At 36.0% G+C, this 26,398-nt stretch overlaps 1 protein-coding gene across 1 annotated transcript in view; it reads right to left on the reverse strand.

Annotated features, from left to right (window-relative positions):
- The window catches only part of TTN (titin), a 314,129-nt gene that overhangs the window by 130,792 nt on the left and 156,939 nt on the right, over positions 1-26,398 (reverse strand). Inside the window, exons 142-174 of the mRNA XM_081340361.1 lie at positions 26,109-26,174; positions 25,867-25,932; positions 25,611-25,685; positions 25,375-25,440; positions 24,858-24,932; positions 24,137-24,211; positions 23,684-23,758; positions 23,428-23,505; positions 22,704-22,781; positions 22,260-22,334; positions 21,245-21,319; positions 21,010-21,084; positions 20,768-20,833; positions 20,514-20,588; positions 18,897-18,974; positions 17,233-17,601; positions 15,971-16,051; positions 15,673-15,756; positions 14,789-14,872; positions 14,571-14,684; positions 13,634-13,717; positions 8,633-12,865; positions 7,550-7,636; positions 7,237-7,311; positions 6,152-6,226; positions 5,845-5,928; positions 5,546-5,629; positions 3,492-3,584; positions 3,033-3,107; positions 2,312-2,386; positions 2,118-2,186; positions 1,573-1,641; positions 377-475 (exon numbers count right to left, since the gene is read on the reverse strand). Of these exons, the coding sequence (XP_081196487.1) occupies positions 377-475; positions 1,573-1,641; positions 2,118-2,186; positions 2,312-2,386; positions 3,033-3,107; positions 3,492-3,584; positions 5,546-5,629; positions 5,845-5,928; positions 6,152-6,226; positions 7,237-7,311; positions 7,550-7,636; positions 8,633-12,865; positions 13,634-13,717; positions 14,571-14,684; positions 14,789-14,872; positions 15,673-15,756; positions 15,971-16,051; positions 17,233-17,601; positions 18,897-18,974; positions 20,514-20,588; positions 20,768-20,833; positions 21,010-21,084; positions 21,245-21,319; positions 22,260-22,334; positions 22,704-22,781; positions 23,428-23,505; positions 23,684-23,758; positions 24,137-24,211; positions 24,858-24,932; positions 25,375-25,440; positions 25,611-25,685; positions 25,867-25,932; positions 26,109-26,174 (7,032 nt within the window). The remainder of the gene's footprint in view (positions 1-376; positions 476-1,572; positions 1,642-2,117; positions 2,187-2,311; positions 2,387-3,032; positions 3,108-3,491; positions 3,585-5,545; positions 5,630-5,844; positions 5,929-6,151; positions 6,227-7,236; positions 7,312-7,549; positions 7,637-8,632; positions 12,866-13,633; positions 13,718-14,570; positions 14,685-14,788; positions 14,873-15,672; positions 15,757-15,970; positions 16,052-17,232; positions 17,602-18,896; positions 18,975-20,513; positions 20,589-20,767; positions 20,834-21,009; positions 21,085-21,244; positions 21,320-22,259; positions 22,335-22,703; positions 22,782-23,427; positions 23,506-23,683; positions 23,759-24,136; positions 24,212-24,857; positions 24,933-25,374; positions 25,441-25,610; positions 25,686-25,866; positions 25,933-26,108; positions 26,175-26,398) is intronic.

Here is a 26,398-nt window from a genome sequence, read left to right on the forward strand (position 1 = left end):
CCTAGTTTGGAAGTTTAAAAGAGGTGAGCATTCTTTTAAGAATGGTTAAAGAAATCTTAGCTGACATGACAACGCAAAATAAGAGCAAGAGTAAGAATAAGAGTAAGAACAAGAGGAGGTACAAAAACAGTGAAACACAATAAAAAAAGCATTAACAAAATTAGCAATTGTGCATCCCATGTTAAGGTATGCACAAAATACTTCTGATCAAGATGCACACAATTAAGCATTATACTGTAACTCACTGGACTCATATGGCAACAGCACTCTTTACAAATGAAAACTTAGCAACAAGTCATCAGCAGGACAAGAGGTAGTTACGTAGCTACCTGACCCATAAACAATTATTTATATCTTTGTTAATTGGGAGATGTACCTGTAACAGGTGGAGCTTCTGGTTTTTTAATTACTGGCTTTTTAAGCACAGGAGTTGGCTCTTTTTCTTCTACAATCGCCTTTTCGGGTACTTCAGGCACTTGAAAAAATATTAATTAATTAATTTTTACTACTATATTTAAAAAGACCAACAAAACATATCAGAAATTAAAATGCCAAAACTGAAGTAATAATATAAGTAACGTCTATATGCTTCTACTCTCAATATGATCTATCAAAACAGCAATGATAATTTATTTGGACTCTCAGCTGAAGATCATTAAAGAATATGAAAAAAAATCTTAATGATTATAAGACAAGATATTACTTTTTACAAACAAGAATCTTTGTTTCTCTTCAGTCTACTTACTTGAGGACTTCAGGCAGTCTAAGAATATTTGTTCAATTTTTAAAATATTATTAATTCCATTACAATGTATAAAATGCCAATCAATAAGGAAGCACACAAAATGAAGATATAAAACATTATACATGACATATTGTTCGAAGTTTACATGGGCCTATTGTTTTCACTATGAATCCCAAGCCTTTGCTTTCACGTAGCTTCATATATATAACAGTGAGCCACATTTTTAAACAAGTTACAATGTTTAAGATCACAGATAACTCCAAACCATATAGTCATTTTATGGGAATACTTCATGATTTTGTACAACTTCTGATCTGTAAAGTTTGGGTATGTTCCCAGCAGTGTTCAAGTATTGCCTATTTATGCCATAGGCCTCAAGCTAGGATTATGTACATGGCATTTTATTAAAGCAAATAAAAGGCTGCCAAACTTGTATTTAAGGATTTGAAATGTTTCTCCACACAATAAGAATTTTCTTATTGATGTGGGATTTTTCCAAAAAAATAGCATTTTTTAAAAAAGATTCATTCCATGCCTAACTATTCCATTTATATCAGTGGAGCAACTTTATGCATATTTCCTGAAATATAAACCTTAAAGATATCCTATAGACTTACTCTCAGTGAAATATGACTACAATTGCAACCTTAACAGAGCTGAGTTTGGAGTGGATCATTCCAAATAAAACATGTTTTATTATAAACCATAACAAATTAAATATTATTTCTTATGTACATTTTTGGAGTACAAAAATTCAAGTTCTGAGTTTTACTAGCAGAATCCTATCCAAAGCTTTGACTCTTATTTAATTCAGTCCCAACAGATACCTTTAGCAGGAGGTTCTGGTTTCTTAGGTACTTTTTCTTCTGGGATAATTTTCTTGGGCACTTCAGGCACTTTAAAAGATAATTATTGATTTTGAATTTGCAGTATCAAAGATATAAAAGATTTGAAGCAATGAAACAATGAACACCAAAGACAAAAACAGTGACACTGTGGAAGACATACAAATATCGTTTCTCTTGAACTCTTCCAGCATAAGCAATACAAATCCTATTTTCTCTCTGTTTTTATAAGTTGTCTTTCACACTAATACACACCCATTCATATTCTCTTTCCAGCATATACAGTCAGAGCTATGAAGATTATCAATGATAACTCATTTCTTAGTCTTTCTGTTCTATGAAGAATTGGTGATCACATAAGCAAGAAATGAAGAGGTTGCCTCTTACATATTAATCTGAATTTTCATAATGTCCATATATTTTCTCTTTCTACAGATCTTAGCTATTCCTGCCAAATTATACAACTACTGCTGACATTGGAAGAAGAAAGAATGAATGCCATGTTTTAAAATAAGGCTAGCAAATACCTTTAGGAGGTGGAGCCTCTGGTACAGCTGGTTTCTTTTCTGGAACGACTTTCTTGGCGACTTCTGGCACTTTAAAATAGGATAGTTAGAATTAGTTCTTGAACATTTTGTTTTGAATAAAACAGAATCACTAAACACTCAATTCACATTTCTTTTTCTTTTTTTCTTTTTGGTCTAATATCACTAACATATACCTTTGGGGGCTGGAGGTTCTGGCTTTTTCACAGGAACTTTTTCTTCTGGGATGATTTTCTTTGGCACTTCTGGAACTTTAAAGATAATATATTATTTTCAGATGATTCAATTACTTAAATCTGAAAAAAAACAACCCAAAAAGTCTACAGAAGCCTAATTAACAGGGAAGCTGTCATGTTGTAAAAGCAACCATGAATCCTAGCATCATTTTTATTTAGAGGAATTCTTCTGGGCCCTATGGGCTTATCCATATATTCCTAGAAAATAAAAATGCTGGAACAGGAATGTCTTAGAAACAGTGCTTTATCTGAATAGCATATCCAGCTGTACAATTTTCCTTAATGTACTTTGGGATTTTAAAGAGCTTTATTTTGGGGGGAGGGGGAGGGAAGAGAATGAGTGAAAGTAACAAGGAACAATTTCTTCAACTTTTTTTTTGGTACATGGATGTTTAGGACTCCCTTTGTCTTCTGGTATCCACTGTTTGCATCAGTTAGTCCTCTAGTCCAGGGGTCCTCAACCTTGGCAACTTTAAGACTTGTGGACTTCAACTCCCAGAATTCCTCAGCAAAGGTTGCCAAGGTGGAGGATCCTTGCTTTAGTCCACGGAAGCCATTGTAGGAGAGCACTCTGAAAGGAATTTAAATTTCTAAATATGCCCCTTGACCGAAAATTCATGGCCTACCCTTCCTGTATGATGGTCCAAATCCCAATTTGTACCTTTGGCAGGAGGTGGCTCTGGCTTTTTGATCTCAGGAACTGGGACTTCCTCTTCAGGGACCACTTCCTCAGGCACTTTAAAGATAAAAAGGCCTTTTACTTTGAATTTTAATAATCTGAATGAGATGTTATTCATACAAAAAATAATTAAACGCAATGTTTATAAATATGGACTCATGGAAGAGAACCAGAATGATATTGACATAATTCAAAGAAGTGCAGTGTTTTTTAAATAGATCATCAGCACAAAACACACAAAAAATACAAATAGCTGCTGGACTGGGGAAGGGAGGACATGATGACATCATTACATAATTTCTTTCATTAGCATCCTGATAAAGATGATGCCATCATGGCTGGAAACAGATTCCTAGAAATACACACACAATAATGCCCACACCTGCTCATTCCTTCTCAAGAAATAGTATCAAATATGAATTATTTTTAACAATTATTAACAATTCATACCTTTGGCAGGTGGAGCTTCTGGTTTCTTAGGCACCTTAGATGGTACTTTCTTTTCAGGGACAACTTTCTTTGGCACTTCCGGCACTTCAAAATATTAATATAATTTTAGGATAAGTACTATGGCAATGACTTGACAGATGCAGGTACCAACAAAGTAACAAAAATAAAGCCACCTGCCCATTTTTCATTTTTTTCTCATTTTTAGTCAAATATATTTCCACATTATATTCATAAACTATTAAAATGTGAAAGAGTTTGCTTTATAATACTTAATACTGTTGTTAATTATTCCTTTAAAATAACACTTACCTTTAGCAGGTGGAGCTTCTGGTTCAACTAGCTCCTTTTCTGGGACAACTTTCTTGGGAACCTCTGGCACTTTGGAATACAATGAACAGTATTAATAAAGGTAAAAAGAAAGAAACACCACTTCAAGAAAAAAGGTTTTTTTTAAAAAAAAGTTTGGACAAAAACACAAGATGATGCAGAATTCCTGATAATACATCTGCAGAATAAGAACTGAATTGCCACTGAACATTTTGATGGTGGTCAAATAATAGGGAAGCTCGGAAAGGAATGACATTAAAACAGATGCCCCAAACCTTTTAGGCACCAGGACCAGTTCTGTGGGGAGAGGTTTTTCTATGGACCAGAGGGGGCGTGGTTTTGTCTACTGCCTGCCTCCCATGGATGGGGCTTCACTTGTTTGAATGGCCCAGTTTCTGGTATGCCGTGGCCCAGTGCCGGTCCAGGGACTGGGGGTTGGGCACCTCTGCATTAAAATATTAATGTAATCCTTGAAGATGCAAGTAATATATGCTTCAGGCTTTTTCACAGGTACTTTTTCCTCTGGGATGACTTTCTTTGGCATCTCTGGAACGTCAAAGATCTTACACAGATTGTATTCCCAGTTTTGAAAAGAGGTCTCTCAGTTATTTATGTGTGCAAGGACATTAGAAAAGAGAAAAACTAATATATGCATAAATGCAATCAATCAATCATCAAATACCTGTTGTAATTTCCAATATTGTACAGGTAGTCATATTAATATTTGTAATAAGGCAGAGTCTACGTTATTCATACATATGAAGTAATGGGAAAAGAAGAGTAATGAACATTATGTTTGCTTTTTAAAGGGAACACAGAATTTATTCATAGGAAGCTTATTTATTTATTCAGTCAATTTCTAAAGCTGTCAGGCATCATACACTTTGGGCAAGTAGCAAAGAGTGGAGAATAGTAAAAAAACACCTTTATAAGGACTATGCTGAAGATTGAATCAAATCTCATCAAAGTAGCACAACATCATAAATTCTGACTCAAATGGTCCCCACAAATGTTACTTAATTGTACTCACCAGGCTACATGTCACTTCTGGCTTTATTTTTTAAATTAATCTTTTAATGTAATTTAATTCATGCACCAAAGCAATGCACAAACCTCTGGTGTTACTTTTATTTGTAGTAACACTTTGGATTTTAGAAAATTAAAAAATGCTAAAAGATCCATACCTTTGACAGGAGGTGGCTCTGGCTTTTTGATCTCAGGAACCTGGAATTCCTCTTCGGGGACCTCTTCCTTTGGAATCTCGGGAACTTTAAAGATAACAAGGCAATTTAAGGCTTTGAATTTTAAAGACCCAGAGGAGATGTTCATCATGCAAAAATAAGTAGAAAAAAAATCATAGATATGGACACACGGCAGAGACTCAGGAAGAGAATGATATAATCAACAGGAAAAAAAGTGTGTGTGTTTTTTTAAAAAAAGATCAATAGTACAAAACAAAATTGACGATGCAAACCGAATAGGGCAGGGGAAGAAATGAGATATTGTGCAAATGAACTGGGTGGCAGAATGTATGTGTGTATTATGTCACTATAAAGCAAATTGCATAATTTCTCTCATTGGCACCAGGATGCTATGACACAAGTGATCCATCATGGCTTGCAATGGATTCCTTAAAACGTACACACTAACAACTCAAGTCTGCCCATTCTCCCTCAAGAAAATAGTATAAAACATTAACACTTCTTAACAAAACATACCTTTGGCAGGTGGAGCTTCTGGTTTCTTAGGCACCTTTGTTGGTACTTTCTTTTCAGGGACAACCTTCTTCGGCACTTCAGGCACTTCAAAATATTAAAATACTTTTAGTACAAGTACTTTGGAAATGACTTAAAGAATGTAGGTGCCAAAAAAATAACAACACTGCCCCCCCAAAAAATTATTCATGTTTCTGATTTTTAGACAAACCTATTTCCATATATTCTACCTGAAATATAATAACCTGAAAGATTTTGCTTAAATGTGTAGCATTACTTGCCATCTTAATGACACCATATACCTTTAGCAGGTGGAGCTTCTGGTTCCTTGGGCTCTGCAACTGGAACTTTTTCTTTTGGAACAGGTTTCTTCGGCACCTCGGGCACTGGAAAAAATTAGCAGATGTCAATGTTACGCATCCCAAACATTACCATATGCTGAACCCTGTCACTCAAAATGATTACAGTAAATCACCAGTCATGCCTCACTTTAGTAAAATGAATTTACCACACACAAGATACTTACAGCGTAATAAAAAAAAATACAACAGAAATTAAGGTCCAATAGTAAAGTGCGCAGTAAGGGGAGACCCATAGTAAAGTAGGTACCTTTAGCTGGCGGTGCCTCTGGTTTTTTAGGCACAAGTTTTTCTTCTGGAATGGGTTTCTTTCGTACTTCGGGCACTATTAAAGGAAGGGTAGGAGCTGTTATTACTCTTTGTGGCATCAACTGTGGCATATACACAAGGCTAGAGTTAACAGCCTGCTTTCATTCACAAAAGCAGTTTCCACTGACGGAATTGGAAGCAGCTGATTCCCAGTCCACCCCATAGCCACCCAGGAGGTTTCCAAAGCTTACAGAGCGAATCTTGACAGTTTGCTGGGACAGTGCCCACATATGAGCTTCACACAGAACGTTTTAGAAATGAAAGTGGGAGGATAACACACAATATAATCAAATGATGGCTGGGTAGGTAAACATATACATAATGAATGCCATGGTAAAGGGTTCAGGTTTTGTTCACTTTGTTTAAGCTCTCTTTGAACATAGGAGGATACATGTCTAATAAAATTATAAGCATGCCAAAGCACACTACCCAACATATAGTTTAAATGTTTCTTCCCATTTGCTCATAGTAAGAACAAAGTAGGGGAGACAAATATCTTAACTGCGATGCATCAGTCTCTTTATGTATTTATTAACGTAATTTCCATGAAATCTCAGTCTCACGGCTGATGGCTTTTGACAAAAATCTGAACAAGGAATCTTAAATTACAATCAGTCAGATTCTCCCTAGGGTGAATCAACTGGGACTGAATGTCATCTTATTCCATTGTCAGGTAGTGAATAACATGACATTTCTCCAGGTTTTGTATTATTATGCATAACATTATATAATGTAATCTTATAAATGCCTAGAAAAACATTGATCGTGCTAGTCTCTTCACTTCATTTATTTATTGTGCACATCCTTAGAAAAATTTACATTCAAACAGTGCTATAAATCCTGAACAAACTGAAGTCATTAGCTCAAATATCAATGGTTTTGTAAGACAGGCGAAGAGGCAGAACGTTCTGTTTTTATATGCCATTAAGATGGCTCAGAAACAATCATCTATAAAATGTAAAGTAGCAATGCACCTTTATAAAACAAATAGATACTATCCATCTGGGTTGTTTTAATAAGATGTACCTTTGGCTGGAGGTGCTTCTGGAAGAGCAGCTGGTACCTCCTCTTCTGGAACTGCTTTCTTGGGCACTTCAGGCACTTTAAAGAAATAGTATTATTTTCTGTTACATTTCAGTATATTAAAATGTAGGTGAAAAGGAATTAGAAAACGGACTTATGTATTGGTAACTCTTATCAGCATTGTTTTAATACTTACTCCAGGATTTCAGATAAAAAAAGTAAAGTTATAGAAGTATAAAAGAAAAACTGATTTTTCAAGAGTTGAGGGGAAAATGCGGCACAGTTTTCTCAGAATGACATTAGGCGTGAGATGTACCTTTAGCAGGAGATGGTGGCTCTGGTTTTTTAGGCACAGCAACAATTACTTTCTCCTCCAGCACAACTTTCTTGGGCATCTCAGGAACTTTAAAGATATTAGTATGTTTTAGTTTAAAAGAATTTCAAATAGCTTTCACACAGCATAAAGAAAAGATTTCTTGTTCAAGCAGACAAAAATTGACACAAAGACAGAAAGTCAAGAATACTGGTAGTGAAATCACATGAAGAGACATTCAGGATACTTCTCATTATCATGAAAAAGTCACCCCTGAAAATATCTTCCAGGGTTGAGCTATGAACAAATATGATAGATATTTGAGATAAAAATATCAAGTTGCAGCTCATTCATCCTGGGCAATCCATTTACATAAGCAAATATGTTCTCAGTTGAGACTTTGGATGTTTCTCTATTGTTTGATGGACATGACTAAACTAAACTGAAAATATGAAAGATTTCAAAAGATCTGCAATATCCATGTTGTAAGATTATCTCCACTGCTCCTCAGCCCTAAACATTATTTTGCAGTTTTTTTCTATATATCAGATGTTTAAAATATATTAGATGATGTTAATTACATAAATGGGGAAAAAGATACACATCAATAATTATCAACAAGACAACAGGAGACAACAAGATTTGACACTAAATTTGACATGACTTTCACATATTCACAGTTCCATATTATTAGACAAGGAATGTGTACAGATACAAAAACTTATTTTAAAGGAGACATTTCTTCCATACAAAACTAGACAAACACTTATTAAGATAAGAGCGTATTTTGCTTTTGAAGATAACATCTACACCTTGTATATATCAGATGTTTAAAATATATTAGATGGTGAAAATTACATGCATGGAAAAAATTATCACACCAATAATTATCAACAAGACAACAAGAGACATCAAGATTTGACACTGAATTTGACATGACTTGCACATATTCACAGTTCCAAGTTGTAAGACAAGGAATGTGTACAGATACAAAAACATATTTTCAAGGACACATTTCTTCCACACAAAACTAGACAAACATTTATTAAGATAAGAGAATATTTTGTTTTTGAAGATAACATCTACCTTTTATTGACGAAGGTTGTATGGTTTCAGTTTCTCTTTTTTTAGGTTTAGCAACAATAACTTTTTCTTCTAATTTTTGAGGCAATTCTTTTTCTTCTACTTTTTCTTCCTCTTCTTCTAACTGCATTATTTCTGGGGCCACAAAGACTTCTGGTTTCCTGGGCTGGGAAACAGCAATCTTTTCTTCTTCTATTAATGTTTTAGACATTTTAACGGTTGCTTCAGGTTTAGCTATGGTTTTCCTCCCTTCAGGTACCAGAGGTTCTCTTTCAAGCAACTCATAATGCTCAGATTTTGGGGGTTCAGAAATGGCGGCCTCCTCTTCTTCCACCTTAATCACCAATGATTCAGGCAGCCCAAGGGGTTCTGGTTTTCTGGGTTTGACAATAGCTAACTTTATTCCTTCCATTTTTTGCTCTACTTCTTTAGGCTCCGTAATAGTTTTCTCAATTTGTTTCTTTTTTTCGTGTTTTGGAGGTTCAAGGGCCACATGTTCTAATTCCTGAGGTTGTGCCATACCTATCTTTTCTTCTACTGCTTCAAACTCAACTGCCTCAGTCAGCACAAAGGATTCCGGTTTTCTAGGTTTGGTTGCAGTTATCTTTTGTTTGGGCACTTGGGGTTCCACTTTTTGGGAGATGGTAATAGGCTGAGGTGTCTTAGCTTTAGCAACAGCTATCTTCTTTTCTAGCTCTGACTGATCTACTGTTTCACCTGTAATCATATGTTCCATTTTGGGGAGTTTAGCAAGAGTTCTCTTCTCCTCTTCTCTTTTCTGTTGCTTTACCGATTCAACTACTGCAATAGCTTCAGGTTTGGCCGACTCTAGTTTTTCTTCTTCTGCTTTTAATGTTTTTGGTGTGATTGTTTTTTTAGGTTTAATCATAGTTTTTTCCTTTTCGAACACTTGAGGTTCAACTTTTTCGTGTTTCACCACAGATTCTGGTTTGTGGAGTTTGGCAGCAGCAATTTCTTCTTCTTCTTCCTCCTCCTCCTCCTCCTCCTCCTCCTCTTCCTCTTCCTTTTTGAACTCTCTTGCTTCTGGTACCATTGCGGATTCTGTTTTTTTGAGTCTGGCCACCATAAAGTTCTGTTCAGATTCCACAGCTTTATCTACCGCAATAGTCTCTGTTTTTTTAAGTTTAGTAATTACTAATGTTGTTTCTGGTGCTTGTTCTGTGATTTCAGCTATCACCACAGGTTCTGGTTTGGCGGCTTTAGCAATAGTAATTTTTTCTCCTTCCTCCTCCTCCTCCTCCTTCCTTTCCTCCTTCTTGAAATCTACTGCTTCCGGCACCACTGCAGGTTCTGGTTTTTTTTGTCTGGCAACCACAATTTTCTGTTTGGCTTCCATAGTTTTATCTATTGCAATAGTCTCTGGTTTTTTAGGTTTAGTAATTACTATCTTTTTTCCTGATATGTGTTCAGGTAATGACATAAGTTCTGGTTTAGGGAGTTTAGCAATAGTAATTTCTTTTTCTTCTTCTTCTTCTTCTGCTTCCTCCTTCTCCTCCTCCTCTCCCTTCTTGAACTCTATTGCTTCTGGCACCACTGCCGATTCTGGTTTTCTCGGTTTGGCAGTCTTAGTTTTCTGTTTAGGTTCCACAGTTTTATCTGCTGTAATAGTCTCTGGTTTTTTAGGTTTAGTAATTACTATCTTTTTTCCTGATATGTGTTCAGGTAATGACATAAGTTCTGGTTTAGGGAGTTTAGCAATAGTAATTTCTTTTTCTTCTTCTTCTTCTTCTGCTTCCTCCTTCTCCTCCTCCTCTCCCTTCTTGAACTCTATTGCTTCTGGCACCACTGCCGATTCTGGTTTTCTCGGTTTGGCAGTCTTAGTTTTCTGTTTAGGTTCCACAGTTTTATCTGCTGTAATAGTCTCTGGTTTTTTAGGTTTGGTAATTACTACCGTTTTTGCTGGCATGTGTTCTGTGATTTCAGATATCACCTCATATTCTGGTTTGGGGGCTTTAGCAACAGTCATTTCTTTTTCTTCTTCCTCCTCCTCCTCTTCCTCCTTCTTGAACTCTACGGCTTCTGGCACCACCGCAGGTTCTGGTTTTTTTCGTCTGGGAACCACAATTTTCTGTTTGGATTCCACAGTTTTATCTATTGCAACAGTCTCTGGTTTTTTAGGTTTAGTAATTACTATCTTTTTTCCTTGTATGAATTCTGGAGTTTCGGATATAGCTATAAGTTCTGGTTTGGGGGGTTTAGCCATAATAATGTCTTCTTCTTTTTCTTCCTCTTCCTCCTCCTCTTCCTTCTTGAACTCTATTGCTTCCGGCACCACTGCCGATTCTGTTTTTCTTGGTTTGGCAGTCTTAATCTTCTGTTTAGGTTCCACAATTTTATCTACTGTTATAGTATCTGGTTTTTTAGGTTTTGTAATTACTAATGTTTTTTCTGGTATGTGTTCTATGATTTCAGGTATCACCACAGGTTCTGGTTTGGGGACTTTAACAATAGTAATTTCTTTTTCTTCTTCTTCCTCCTCCTCCTCCTTCTTGAAATTTATTGCTTCCGGCACCACTGCAGATTCTGGTTTTTTTCGTCTGGCAACCACAATTTTCTTTTTGGCTTCCATAGTTTTATCTATTGCAATAGTCTCTGGTTTTTTAGGTTTAGTAATTACTACCTTTTTTCCTTGTATGGGTTCTGGGGCTTTGGATATAGGCATAAATTCTGGTTTGGGGGGTTTAGCAATAATAATTTCTTCTTCTTCTTTTTCTTCCTCCTTCTCCTCTTCCTTCTTGAACTCTATTGCTTCCGGCACCACTGCGGATTCTGATTTTCTTGGTTTGGCAGTCTTAATCTTCTGTTTAGATTCCACAATTTTATCTACTGTTATAGTATCTTGTTTTTTAGGTTTTGTAATTACTAATGTTTTTTCTGGTATGTGTTCTATGATTTCAGGTATCACCACAGGTTCTGGTTTGGGGACTTTAACAATAGTAATTTCTTTTTCTTCTTCTTCCTCCTCCTCCTCCTCTTCCTCCTCCTTCTTGAAATCTATTGCTTCCGGCACCACTCCAGATTCTGGGTTTTTTTGTCTGGCAACCACAATTTTCTGTTTGGCTTCCATAGTTTTATCTATTGCAATAGTCTCTGGTTTTTTAGGTTTAGTAATTACTACCTTTTTTCCTGATATGTGTTCGGTGGTTTCAGGTAATGTTATAAGTTCTGGTTTGGGGAGTTTAGCAATAGTAATTTCTTTTTCTTCTTCCTCCTCCTCTTCCTCTTCCTCCTCTCCCTTCTTGAACTCTATTGCTGCTGGCACCACAGCAGATTCTGGTTTTCTCGGTTTGGCAATCTTAATTTTCTGTTTAGGTTCCACAATTTTATCTGCTGTAATAGTCTCTGTTTTTTTAGGTTTAGTAACTACTACTGTTTTTGCTGGCATGTGTTCTGTGATTTCAGATATCACCTCATATTCTGGTTTGGGGGCTTTAGCAACAGTCATTTCTTTTTCTTCCTCCTCCTCCTCTTCCTCCTTCTTGAACTCTACGGCTTCTGGCACCACCGCAGGTTCTGATATTTTTTGTCTGTCAACTACAATCTTCTGTTTAGATTCCACACTTTTATCTACTGCAATTTTCTCTGATTTTTTAGGTTTAGTAATGACTGCTGTTTTTCCTGGTACAAGTTTTGTGATTTCAGGTGTCACCATAAATTCTGGTTTAGCAGTTCTTTCCTTCAGTTCTTCCACTTCAGCCTTGAGTATTTCAGGAACCCCAACATGCTCTGGTTTCCTAGGTTCTGAGGGAATTATCTTCTGCTGAGGCACCTGAGACTCCACCATTTTCTGCTCTGCAGGGGGCTCAACTTTTCTAGGTTTAGCAACTGCTATTTTCCTTTGTGGCAGCTGAAGTTCACTTAGTTCTCCTAGAACTTCAAGTTCTACAGTTTGGGGTTTTCTAGGCTTAGTAATGGCTGCCTTCTTCTCTGGAACTTTCTCTACTACTTCTAGCTGTTCAGAAAGTTCTTGTTTTCTAGATTTAGAAACGGTTAGCTTTTTTTCTGGTACCTGAGGCTCTGCTGGTTTAGGTTTAACAATGGATTCTGGTATGGGAGGTTTACCAACAAATTTCTTCTCTTCTGATATTTGAGGTTGTGCTGTTTTAATTTCAGCAGTGGATTCTCCTTTTTTATATAGAGAAACTGTCTCTGGTATTTCAACTTTTGCAACAGGTATCTTCTCTTCTGCCATTCCTTTTCTGGATACCTTAGACACTTTAAATAAAATGAACTCTTGTAAGAATTTGTAAAACACAAAATGCAAATGGCAGCATGAAATTGTACAGATAAAAATAATGGTATATTTTCAATAGCTTGGTGATATTGTTGCTCTGTGTATTCTTTGGAGAGATTATATACCTTTGAAAGACAGAATCTCTTCTTTCCCAGAAATGATGTCTGGAACTCTTTCTTTTTCTTCTAGGACGAATTCCTCATAGGTTTCTGCCACTTAAAAATATTAGCTTTCTTTAGACATACAACTCATACTTTGAACATTTTTGGAGAAAAAAGAATGCAAAGGACTATGAACAAAAAGAAGATCTGGCATTCTATGTCAAGACTCAGATTTGTTCATAATTTCTGGAGTGGGTCAGTTTTTAGATTAAATAATTTGCTCCCCTATAAAAATACTGGATCACTAGTTAGATGTGCTTGCAACAGATTTATTCAGATTCAGCCTTTCAATAAGTGAATTCTCTTCCATAGTTAAGAATTTTCTCTCTCTCTTTTTGGTATCACAGAGTTGTACTGGTCTTTGACTGTAATAAATATTTCCACCTTTCATATCACAGAGTTCTTTTAAAGAAATTAATTTCTGCAAGTTTTTTTATTGTAAAAAACAAAAAAACAGACAACGTTAACAATTTATGACAATCAAACATAAAATTCAGAAATATATGATAAAGAACTATGATGATAGCTTGATTAAATTGCCTTGAAATGCATTTATTTTATGATTATGTTCATGAAGAGCTGATATACCTTTAGATGATGGAGGTTCCTGTACTTTAGGAGTCCGTGCAATAGAAATTATTTTTTGAGGAATCTTCTCTTGAATCTCAGGTGCTTTAAAGATATTAGTATTTTTTTTAAAAATAAGAGGTTAATGCAAATAACAGACAGACAGTTACAACAACATACATATTTCACTGGTCCTATATTTTTCCTTATATTTTTTTCCATGCAAAAATTAATGATAAAAATTGTGATTTTGATTTTAGGTCAGCCAATTCTTTCATATTTGATGGCCTGGAATGATAGACAAATATACTATACTGTCAATCTGCAAACCTAATTGTACTTTCTTGGGCAATTTTCCTCAAACTGTTTCCTTCTAGTGCTGTCCTACTACAATCTACATCATCCCATGCCAGCATGGCTATAAGACAGATGATAATTTCCTCGAGTTAACTGACAAGATGCATTTAACTTCAGACTAACCACTTAGAAGATAGATGTTTTCTGCCTAAAATGGCCCTGAGGGATCTGTTACAATTTTTATTCAGTTCTCTCAAAGTAAACTGAGATAAATCTATAGAGAGTTATCATTGACTGCAGGTGTTGCCTCCTGTGACTATGGAAGCGCCCAGTCCAGTGGTGGGATTCAAATATGTGAACAACCAGTTCTCTGTGTGGATGCCACTTCTGGAAGTCCATTCTGGGCCTGGGCAACAAAAAGTTAGCTACCGGTTCTGCCGAAGTGGTGCGAACTGGCTGAATCCCACCTCTGAACCAGTCTAATGGGATTATTAGATTTTCTGTACTGAATTTTATCTCCTTTGAATATTCTATAAAATTGCACAGCCTTTTTAAAAATGCAATGAATCAATCCATCTTCCATTAAATCTTTGATTCTAAAAGAGATTAATAGAGGGAAATGTCATCAACTGTTATTCCATTTGCAGCTTGAGGATGTTACCTTGAATGAGCAGTACTTCTTCCTTAGGAATAGGTTTCTTCTTTTCTAGCACATCTTTCTTGGCCACTGGAGACACATCAAAGATATTAGTTTCTTTTTGAGTATATAGATAAACTTAAAACAATAGACAAACAGGGAAGGAGGCAGGAAAGAAAAGACCAAGAACACACGTTAACAAGGGTTGATTGCTTGAGAAATTTTCATAGGAATTGATGTACCTTTAGCTGGAAGAGCTTTGTCTTTTGCAGGAATGCCAGTTGGTATCTTTTCTTCTGGAAGAGCTTCCTCTTCCAATTCATGCACTTTAAAGATATTAGTAGATTTGAGAAATGTCAAGATGATGCTCACAAATGACAGATTCAAATAGCATTCAAATAACAGATAAGAAGACATGTAATCCATGATAAATAAAGCTCAAACAAAAATTCTCAGAAAGATAATTTGTTAATTATTTGCATTCTATGTCTGTAAGAATAATAATAATTTATTAAATTTATATGCTGCCTGATTACTAGTGTCTCAGGGTGGTTTACCATTGTTCAAACTTTTAAAAACAAAGGACAAAAGAGGAAAAAAACAGAAAAACAGCATAAAAGAACAACAATAGTAAAAAATAAATAAATAACCCAGAAGGGAACAAAAAAGAACCATGATTTCAGTTTTCTTTTGAAAATGCAAAGACTAGCAGGTGAAGCAATTAATTTTGCAGCCAAAAATGAATTAGTATATTGCTGATCACATGACGGCTGCTAGCACTGCTTTGTTTGATAAGATACTTCACATTTAAATTAGGATTTCTATCATGAATCTTTGTCACAATGTGCCAATGTAGCCAAAACAATACAAAAACAGTACAACTGAAACAAACCAACAATACAATTAGATATCACAAAGAAAGAAGACCAAAAATGGTGAACTCGGGGAACCCCAAATCGTCTCACCAACAATTGACATCCAACAAAGGGGCCACCAACCACCCTTACCCAAGGCCTGGGAGAATAATGTCCAGACAGAAACAAAAACTAGGACAATGTCATTAACACCAAACAGATGAAAATAAAAAGAAGATCTTAATTTTCTTTCTCCTCAGTATTAAATGTACCTTTAGGTGGTAAAGGCTCTTTCCTTTTTGGAACAGGCTTAGGCACCTTCTCCTCAGGAACAGCTTTCTTGGGCACTTCAGGCACTTTAAAGATACAGATATAATTTTCTGTTATTTATTTGTACAGGATTGTTAGAAGAACGTTACTTAATAATAAGGAAAGAACAGAACACAAGTTCAGACTTAGTGAGCACATAATTTGACACAATCAATACACACAAAGCAAAGAGAGAAGATGTAGAATACCAGCAATCAAGTCAGAATTTACTTCATAATGATAGCTGAAGAAAAAGGCTACCTTTGGGTGGAGGTGCCACTTCTTTTTTAGGAACAGCAGTTGGTACTTTTTCTTTGGGGACTGGCTTCCGAACCTCAGGCACTTTAAAAAGATGATTTTCTTTTTTAAGTATTTATTCAGCCATTGAATTAGGGATTAGTCAACAATAAACAAGGACAAATTTAGTAGCTTACATTCAGATCTTCGGGAGAAACAAAAATGATTGTCCTAGTGGGCAATCATTCCAATCACAAAATAAAAATTTCTTAAAACAATTGAGGATTGGACAGGAAGGGAGGAATGGGACTGCAGACAATTAGACAACTCTTAGGCACAGTGTCTCAACCTCAGAAACTTTAATAAGTGGCCTAGCTTTTATCAAGAATGCTAATGAAAAAGAAAATATAAAGAATATGATCCTTTAATAAAGAAACATGAGAACTCAGGGTTCCAGAACAAACTATGGTAATAATTTATCTATCTTTCTCTCCTAGGTACAATCATTTGGACTTATACTTTAGGAATGCTTGTGTTAGGCATTTCTTGTACTTGAGAAACATTTTAGACAGAAGCACTAATTATTTACAAAGAAGTCAAATGACATTTTCAGGAGGCACTTAATGAAATTGGTTTTCTAAAATATAAGGCATTGGACTAGAATCAAGGAATACCAAGTTTTTATCCTGCCTTAGGCATCAAAGCCAACTTTAGGTCACACTCTCCTTAATTCGTGGAAGAAGGCAAGGGCAAAACACTTCCAAAAACATGTTGGCAGTAAATCAGCAGACTAGTGCATTTAGTCACCATGAGTTGAGACTAACTCAAAGGTACAAAAGGGGGGGGGATGGGGAGAAAAAGGGGAAATCATGTAACTATCATTTTGTTTAAGGAGTGATTTGAGTTATGAGATTGATCCTAAATACAACTTCTAAAGGGAGCATATTGCAGTGATTTGGGGAGAGGGAAGGGGGGGGGGAAATATGTATTATCTTCCCCTTACTCAATTCTCTTCCTTGCTTATTGAAAGCTCTCTGCATAATACAACTGATTTGTACACTACCTAGAGTCCCTCTATGAGAGAGATACGCAGTTTCTAAATGTGATACATAAATAACTATATAGCCATATTTTCTCTTGAAAATTCCCAGTAATAACAGGATAGTTAGTTTGATCTACATCCTCACATGGAACCTTCTATGTGCAATCAGTCAACGCGGGTTGGTGGAAGGAAAAGATCTAAAGACAGTCTAGTCAAGGAACAACAAATAAAAGAATTGATGTACCTATGGCTGGTGGAACCTCATACACTTCCTCATATTCTTCTGTCTCCTTAATCTCTCGAACTTCTTCATAATACTCATATTCCTCTCGTTCCACTGTTTCCTTATACTCTTCAGCTTCAGGTTCTTCTGGAGCTTCTTCATAATGCTCAACTTCAGGCTCTTCTGAAACTTCCTCATAATACTCAACTTCACGTTCTTCTGATACTTCTGCATATTCTTCTAATTCTTCAGCTTCTTCTGCTGGCAAGTATTCCCCAGCCTCCTCGTATGTTTCATACTTCTCATATTCTTCATAAACATATTCTTCAGCCGTAGGAACAGGAGCAGTGACCTTTTCCTTATGGACAATCTTCTTTCTTACCACAGGCACTTTAAAGACAATTAACTTGCCATTATTTCAAAGACTGCATAGAAACCATCCAGAACAAAGTGAAACTTAAAATAATCCACGGATATAAATAATTATAATATATTATTCTAAAAAAATAAATGAACCCAACAGGCATGTAATATTGTTAGTCAGCAGAAATAAACTGGAAGGCATTTTGCAAGGTTAGGATGAAAAAAATCTTTGCCAAATATTCAGGAAACACTGATGTTTTGTTAGATACCAAATGTCATTTCATAAATTTTGATACAAACCTCTTTCTATCTTTTTTTAACTTTTATTTAACTTTACATTCTACTTTGTTTTGAGAGTTCAGACTGGGTCTTTCCTCCTTTTATTCTTAAAACAAGAGCCCCGTGAAATAGTGACAATCTCAAAGTCACCTAGTAAATTCTAGATGTGTTTCCCCCCCCAAAAAAAACCCCCCATCCTTTCTTTTCCCCCTCCTCCCGCTCCAGGCCGTCAACCCCGAAAGGTTAGGGAACTCTTAACTCAAGGATTGCAACTCTCTACATCAGGGGTGTCAAACTCAATTTCATTGAGGGCCGCATCAGCACTGAGGTTGCCCTCAAGGGGCCGGGTGGGTATGGCCTGGGTGGGCATGGGCCTACTGGGTGGGCGTGGCTAGAGTGTGTATGGCCTACTGGGTGGGCGTGGCCAGCTCTACATCGTTTGCATCAAGGGTGCCTATGGGGGCCTGGGCAGGAGTGGGACAGATCCGAGGGTCTCTGGCAGAAGGAGGGTCTCTGGGCCAGGGCCAAGGCAGTGGGGGCCATTCCCTCACTGTTTCCAGGATGGCTTCGCGGGCCACATGAAACCACTTCGCGGGCCGGATCCAGCCCCCGGGCCTTGTGTTTGACATGTCTGCTCTACATAGTCATTGATTTACAATGAAAGAATAAGAAAGCAACATGAAATATACAACATGCCTTCATGGGATTTTGGTTTGCAAATATTTGACATACACATTAGTGACATATAGACAATGAAGTACATATACAGAGTTTAATACTGTGGAATAAAATTTTAACCAGACAAAAATTGTGCCTTTCATAGGTGAACTTTTTCTTTATGAAGAGGAATGGGTACCTCCTTTTCAAGGAAGACTTTCTTGGACATATCAGGTATTTTAAATTATGAGCCCACTGACAATATGGGGGCAATATTGGATGTATTCTTTAACAGCTGTGGATTTTTTTGAGTTTGTTCTGGAGCAACAGAAATGATAGATCAACGGCAAGGTGAATGATTCCAATATTTATATAGATAGGTGTACCTTTGGCTGGAGGAACTGGCACTTTTGGAGGAGCTTCAGGCACTTTCTCTTCTGGAACAGGTTTAGGAACTCCAGGCACTTTAAAGATAGTACAAAGTGTTTTTTTAAGATGATCAAACATTTAAGACATCAAAAAATTCTGAATGGTTGATACTGGTGCTTAATATTTAAGAATATAAGTAACAGGTAATATCAATAAGAATAAAAGAGCATAAGAACATAAGCAGTGACTTATGCATCGGATCCTTAGCCCATCTAGTCCAACATGGGTTCTCACAGAGGCTAACCAAATTCATAAGGAAGCCCATAAGTCTCCCAGCATCAGAGCTAATAGCCATTGAACCCCCTTGACTTCCAAGACTTAATCCAACCCTTGTTTAAAGCCAGAGAAACTGGTAGCCAGCACTACATTTCATGATTCCAAATTCCAAAGTTGAATTGCATGTTGTGTAAAAAATACATTTTCTTTTGTTTGTTCTGATTCTACCAGGATTCAATTTTATTGGGTAATCTCTGATTCTGCAATTTTGGAAAGAGAAAAATAGCTTCACATTGTCCACATCATGCATGCTTTTGTACAACACAATCCTATTCCCTTGCATTTGAATCAATGTGGTTTTTCTGCAGAGTTTCAAAATATTAGATGTACCTTTGGCTGGTGGAGGTGGCACTTTTTTGGGAACAGGCACTGGATTTTCTTTAAGATTTGAATTCAACTCACCATCGACAAACTTATAAGATATCCCAAAAATTTGAACTACCAGTATATTTTTTTCTTAAAGATGTTGAACTTAACTCATCATGGACAAACATGCAAGACATCACAAGACCTACTAACATTGGTGTCTAATGCTTAAGAATAAGGATTCCATATTACTGTAGCAAAAATTAGATATACTTTTGGCTGGTGAAGCTGGCACCTATTTAGGAACAGGCATTTTATCTTCTAGGACAGCTTTGGGAACTTCAGGAACTTATAAGATAGTACAAAGGATATTTTTATAAATATTCTGGAGTTCGGTCAACATGGACAAACATATAAGACATCAAAAAAACTTCAAATGACCAATACTGGTGCCTAACGTGTAAGAAGACAGAAGAGAAGTAATGTTTTTACACTACTTTTAAAAATAGTGAATATGTCTTTGGCTAATGGAGGTGGCACTTTTTCAGGAACAGGCACTTGCTCTTCTGGGTCAGCTTTGGGAAGTTCAACAATTGAAAGATAGATTTTCCCCCCCTTAAACTCACAATGGAGAAACATGAAATACCAGAACACTTTGAACTACTATAGCAATACATAACACTTAAGATTATAAATGACAGGCAATATCAATCTTGATGTTCTTTCTTAGTATTATAAATATTAGGTGTACCTTTGGCTGGTGGAGCTGGCATTTTTTTGGGAACAGGCACTTCCTCTTCTGGGACAGCTTTGGGAACTTCAGGAATTGAAAGACAGATTTTTTTTCCTTAAAGATTTTGAGCTCAATTCACCGTGGACAAACATATAAGATATCCGAAAACTTTGAACAATATTGAGGTCTACAACTTAAGAATAAGGATGATAGGTAATGTCGGTGTTTTTGGTATAACTATTTTAAATGTTAGATGTACCTTTGGCTGGTGGAGGTGGCACTTTTTTGGGAACAGGCACTTTCTCTTCTGGGACAGGTTTGGGAACTTCAGGCACTTTAAAGATAGTATAGAGGACTTTTTAAAAAGATTTTGGTCTCAAGCCAACATTGACAAACACATAAGACATCACAAGACTTTGACCTACCAATATTGGTGTCTAATGATTAAGAATAAGGATTGCAAGTTAACATTAATTTTTCTCATACTAGTACTATTAGATATATTAGATGTACCTTTGGCTGGTGGAGCTGGCACTTTTTTAGGAACCGGTACCTCCTCTTCCGGGACAGGTTTGGGAACTTTGAAAGACAGATAAATTTTCTATAAGATGTTGAGGTCATCTCACCATTAATAAACATATATGATGTTGCTCAGTTTTGGACCACCAAGGCTGGTGCTTAATACTGAACAATATGGATGATAAGAAATTTCAATCTTAATGTTTCCCTCTTACTATTATAAATATTAGATGTACCTTTGGCTGGTGGAGGTGGCACTTTTTTAGGAACAGGCACTTTCTCTTCCGGGACAGCTTTAGGAACTTCAGGCACTTTAAAAAGAGATGGTTTTCTTATTTCAAGGTTTTGTTCTTAGTTCACCATGGACAAATGTAGAAAACAATGCAAAACTCTAAACCTACTATTCTTTGTGTTTAACCCTTAACCGAAGAATATAAATGGTATGTATTGTCAACTTTTTTTCATCTGTACCTTTGGCTGGTGGAGGTGGCACCTTTTTGGGAACTGGCACTTTCTCTTCTGGAACAGGTTTTGGAACTTCGGGGACTTGAAAAAAAAAGATTTAATGATTTTTTAATAAGGTTTTTGTTCTCAAGTCCAAAGTGGAACATACAGTAGAAGACATTACAAAACATTGAAAAACTGTCAAACCCAGTATTGCCTCACACGATCAAGGAAGCAAGAATCACACAGACATTAGGAAGGCCTTTAATGCAAGAATTAATGAATCCCAGAAACTACAGCAGTAACCACCCATTCTCTTTTATTAATGTCTTTATTGAAGTGGAGTCTGACTTTCTAGGCTTTTCACAACTCACACTGAGGTACGGTTGAACCTCTCCATTATTTGCAGATGGTTTCTGTCTAAATTTCTCCTGTTTCTATTCCAGCCTCCTCAAATTTTCTCACAACTATTGATGTTGTTCCGCTCTTAACTGGACAATAACAGTGACAGGTAATGTCATTTTTCCCCATACAGTTTCAAAAATTAGGTGGGAACAAACTTTAACTGAGGGGGAACTTCAGGCACTTTTCCTTTTGGATCAAGATTGAGAACTTCAGGGACTTGAAGCATAGGTGTTTTTTTTCTTCTTCTTTAAGATATAGAGCTCACCTCACTACAGACAAACATACAAGATAGTGCAAAACTTTGAACGAGCAAGATTTTTGTCCAGTGATTAAGAATATGGATGACAGGTAATTTTTTTTTCATATTATCATAAATTTTTGAAGCATGGAATGGTTATTTTTTTTTTGAGAATAGACACTTTATCTTCCTGGACATATTTGGAAACCTTTGGCAGTTTTAAGATAGGAAGATTTTTTTTTTTAAAGATGTTGGTCTCAAGTCAACATGGACAGACATACAAGACACAGTAAACTTTAAGCTATTAATTTTGTTGTTTAACATTTAACTGAAGAAGATACATGACTAGCAACATTAACAGAGTATTTTCTTTCATACTGTTTCAAGTTTCACAAGTACCTTTGGCTGGTGGAGCTGGTACTTTTTTGGGAACAGGAACTTTTTCTTCTGGGACAGGTTTGGGAACTTCAGGCACTTTAAAAAAAGATGGTTCCTTTTGAAAGGTTTGATCTCAAATCAGCATGGACTAGCTAGCCTATAAGCTGCTACAAATTTTTCAGCAGAAAATTTTTATTTAATATTTAAGAAGACGTATGACAGCTAATATCAACATTCTTCCCAACTGCTATAAATATTCTATGCAACACTCAACAGGTAGAGCTGGCAGTTTTTCAGGAACAGGATTGGAAATTGAAGGGATTTGAAAGATAGATGTATTTTCTGTAAGATTTTGAGCTGAGTTCACTAGGGACAAACATGTAAGATTTCACAAACTTTGAATTGGTGACTCATCATTATGCATATGAATGATAATTGGTCCTTTGTTATAAATATTAGATGTACCTTTGGCTGGTGGAGCTGGCACTTTTTTGGGAACTTCAAATATTTCCTCTTCCTCCACCACTTTGGGAACTTCAGGGACTTGAAAGACAGTATGAATTTTTTTTAGAATAAATATCTTTTATTTCAAATCAATTTAAACAAATATGGAAGACCTAAAAACCTGCAGTCCTGGTGTAGGTGTTTAATACTTAAATTATTAATGATAAGTACTGCCAACATTGATTGATTTTCAAGATATTTAGAACGTTAAATGAATATTTGTCAAGAGCACCTAACACCTCCAAGAGGGAAGAAACATTCGCACACATAACACGAAATTTAAATAAAGCATTTTTAAAAGATTTTGATCAGACTTGGATAACATACAAAGCATCACAAAACACTGCATGCTGATATTAGTGCTTAAAATTTAAGAATATCACAGATATGGTCAACATTTATGTTTTTCATAGACGTATATATTTCACATGTACCTTTAGCTGGTGGAGCTGGCACTTTTTTAGCAACAGGCACTTTCTCTTCTGGAACAGGTTTGGGAACTTCAGGGATTGAAAGACAGATTTTTTTCTTTAAGAGTTTGAGCTCAACTCACCATGGTCAAACATGTAAGATGTCACAAAACTTTGAAATACAAGTATTTGTTTCTTTTGCTCAAGAATCAAAATGACAAGTCATGTTAATATTAAAGTTCTTTCCATGTTATTTTTTCAAAAGTTAAATGTACCTTTGGCTGGTGGAGCTGGTACTTTTTTAGGAACAGGCACTTCTTCTTCTTCTACGACTGGTATGGGAACTTCAGGCACTTAAAGGAATATATGATTTTCTTGTTTTAAGATTTTGTTATCAATTCACCATTGACAAATGCAGAAGACAACTCAAGAGTGTGAAATATTAATCTGGGCATTTAACCCTTAACAGAAGAATCATTGTGAAATATATTGTGAACTTTGTTTTCACTGTGTTACAAATTTCACCTGTACCTTTAGCGGGAGGAGCTGGCACCTTTTTGGGAATAGGCACTTTCTCTTCTGGGACAGGTTTGGGCACTTCAGGCACTTTTAAAGAAAGAGTTTAATTAAAAAAAAGTTTTTTGTCTCAAGTCACCAGATGATACTACGAAACATTGAACTGTCGGTTTTTGTTGTCTAATTGTTAGAAATTCTGTTTATATATAGCAGTACAGATCAAATATAGTGTACAGTCACCATGTGCTTTACTGCTTAAGTGTTTAACTGTAACAGGAAAAAGGAAACTTCTTAGAAGTTAAGGACAGAGAGTATATACCATAAACTTGTATACACTGCCATCTACTGGCTGAATACTTCTATAGTTGTTGCATAAGAAAGCATTCTAACAAAATATATTCCAACACTAATATCTAAGAATATGAATGACATTAGTGTTTTTCATGGTGTTATACATATAAGATGTACCTTTGGCTGGTGGAGCTGGCACTTTTTTGGGAACTGGGACTTCCTCTTCTGGGACAGGTTTGGGAACTTTAGGCACTTTGAAAATAATATGGGTTTTTTTTAAGTATTAAATACTCAAGTCAACATGAACAAACTTCATAAAAGTTGAAACAACTAATATGGATATTTTGTACTTGACTGACAAAGACATAACATCAAATAACATCAGCATTTATTTGTTTTAAGATATTTTAAAGACAAGATGTACACTTGACACAGCGAGTTGTTTTTGTAGAAGAAATCAGTCTGGTTTCTGGAATTCATTTGGGATCATTTAGGTATTTTAAAGATAATAAGAATTCTTAAAGACTTTGCTCTCAACATGGACAACATACAAGATGTGACAAAATTTAAATACTGACACTAGTGTCTAATACTTAGGAATATCAGTGACAAACAATGACAACATTTATAACTTTTTAATACTGTTACAAATTTTACAGGTACCTTTGGCTGGTGGTGCTGGCACTTTTTTGGGGATAGGGATTTCCTCTTCTGGGACAGGTGTGGGAACTTCAGGCACTTTTAAAGATAGTATGGAGGATATTTTTTAAAGATTTTCATCATGGACAAACACATGAGACATCACAAAACTTTGAATTATCAAAATTCATATCTAATAACATGGATGACAAATAACATTAATAAACATTTCTTCACATTTTTTTGATATAAGACATACCTTTAGCTGGTGGAGGTGGCACTTTTTTGGGAACTGGGACTTCCTCTTCTGGGACAGGTTTGGGAACTTCAGGCACTTTGAAAAGAGATTTTTTTTTAAAAAATTGAAAGGTAGATGGTTTTTCGGCTTAATCAACAATGGACAAAGATATAAAAGATCAGAAAACATTGAACTACTGTAGCAATCTTGGTGTTTAACACTTAAGAATAAGGATGACAAGTAATAGCAATGTGAATGTTTTTTTCATATTGCTACTTTAAATATAAGATGTACCTTTGGCTGGTGGAGCTTGCACCCTTTTGGGGATAGGCACTTCTTCTTCTGGGACAGGTTTGGGAACTTCAGGCACTTTTAAGATAATATGGAGGATTTTTATAAAGATGTTGGTCTCAACAGGTGCACACATATAAGACATCACAGACTTCGAAGTACCAAAGTTCATGGCTAATAACACAGATGACAAGTAACATTAATGTTATGAGTGTTTTTTTTCCATTACTGTTTTAATTGGGCATACCTTTAGCTGGTGGAGGTGGCACTTTTTTGGGAACTGGGACTTTCTCTTCTGGGACAGGTTTGGGAACTTCAGGAATTGAAAGAGAGATGGATTTTCTTTAAGATTTGAATTCAATTCACCATCGACAAGCATATAAGATATCCCCAAAATTTGAACCACCAGTATACTTAAGAATATAGATGACAGGCAACTTCAGTCATGACGTTCTTTCTTACTGTTATAAATATTAGATGTACCTTTGGCTGGTGGAGGTGGCACTTTTTTGGGAACAGGCACTTTCTCTTCTGGGACAGGTTTGGGAACTTCAGGCACTTTAAAGATAGTATAGAGGACTTTTTAAAAAGATTTTGGTCTCAAGCCAACATTGACAAACACATAAGACATCACAAGACTTTGACCTACCAATATTAGTGTCTAACGATTAAGAATAAGGATTGCAAGTAATGTTAACGTTAATTTTTCTCATACTACTATTAGATATATTAGATGTACCTTTGGCTGGTGGAGCTGGCACCTTTTTAGGAACCGGTACTTCCTCTTCTGGGACAGGTTTGGGAACTTTGAAAGACAGATAAATTTTCTATAAGATGTTGAGGTCATCTCACCATTAGTAAACATATACGACGTTGCTCAGTTTTGGACCACCAAGGCTGGTGCTTAATAGTGAACAATATGGATGATAAGAAATTTTAATCCTAATGTTTCCCTCTTACTATTATAAATGTTAGATGTACCTTTGGCTGGTGGAGCTGGCACTTTTTTAGGAACCGGTACTTCCTCTTCCGGGACAGGTTTGGGAACTTTGAAAGACAGATAAATTTTCTATAAGATGTTGAGCTCAACTCACCATGGGCAAACATGTAGGATGTCAGAAAATTTTGAACCACAGTAGCAATATTGGTGTCTAATACTTAAGAACAAGAATGACAACTAATCTCAGTGTTAATGTTTTTGATACATTTTAAATGTTAGATGTACTTTTGACTGGGGGAGGTGGTACTTTTTTTGGGAACAGGCACTTCCT

Source organism: Vipera berus (assembly GCF_964194415.1).
Source record: "Vipera berus genome assembly, chromosome: 1".
NCBI classification, from domain to species: domain Eukaryota; kingdom Metazoa; phylum Chordata; class Lepidosauria; order Squamata; family Viperidae; genus Vipera; species Vipera berus.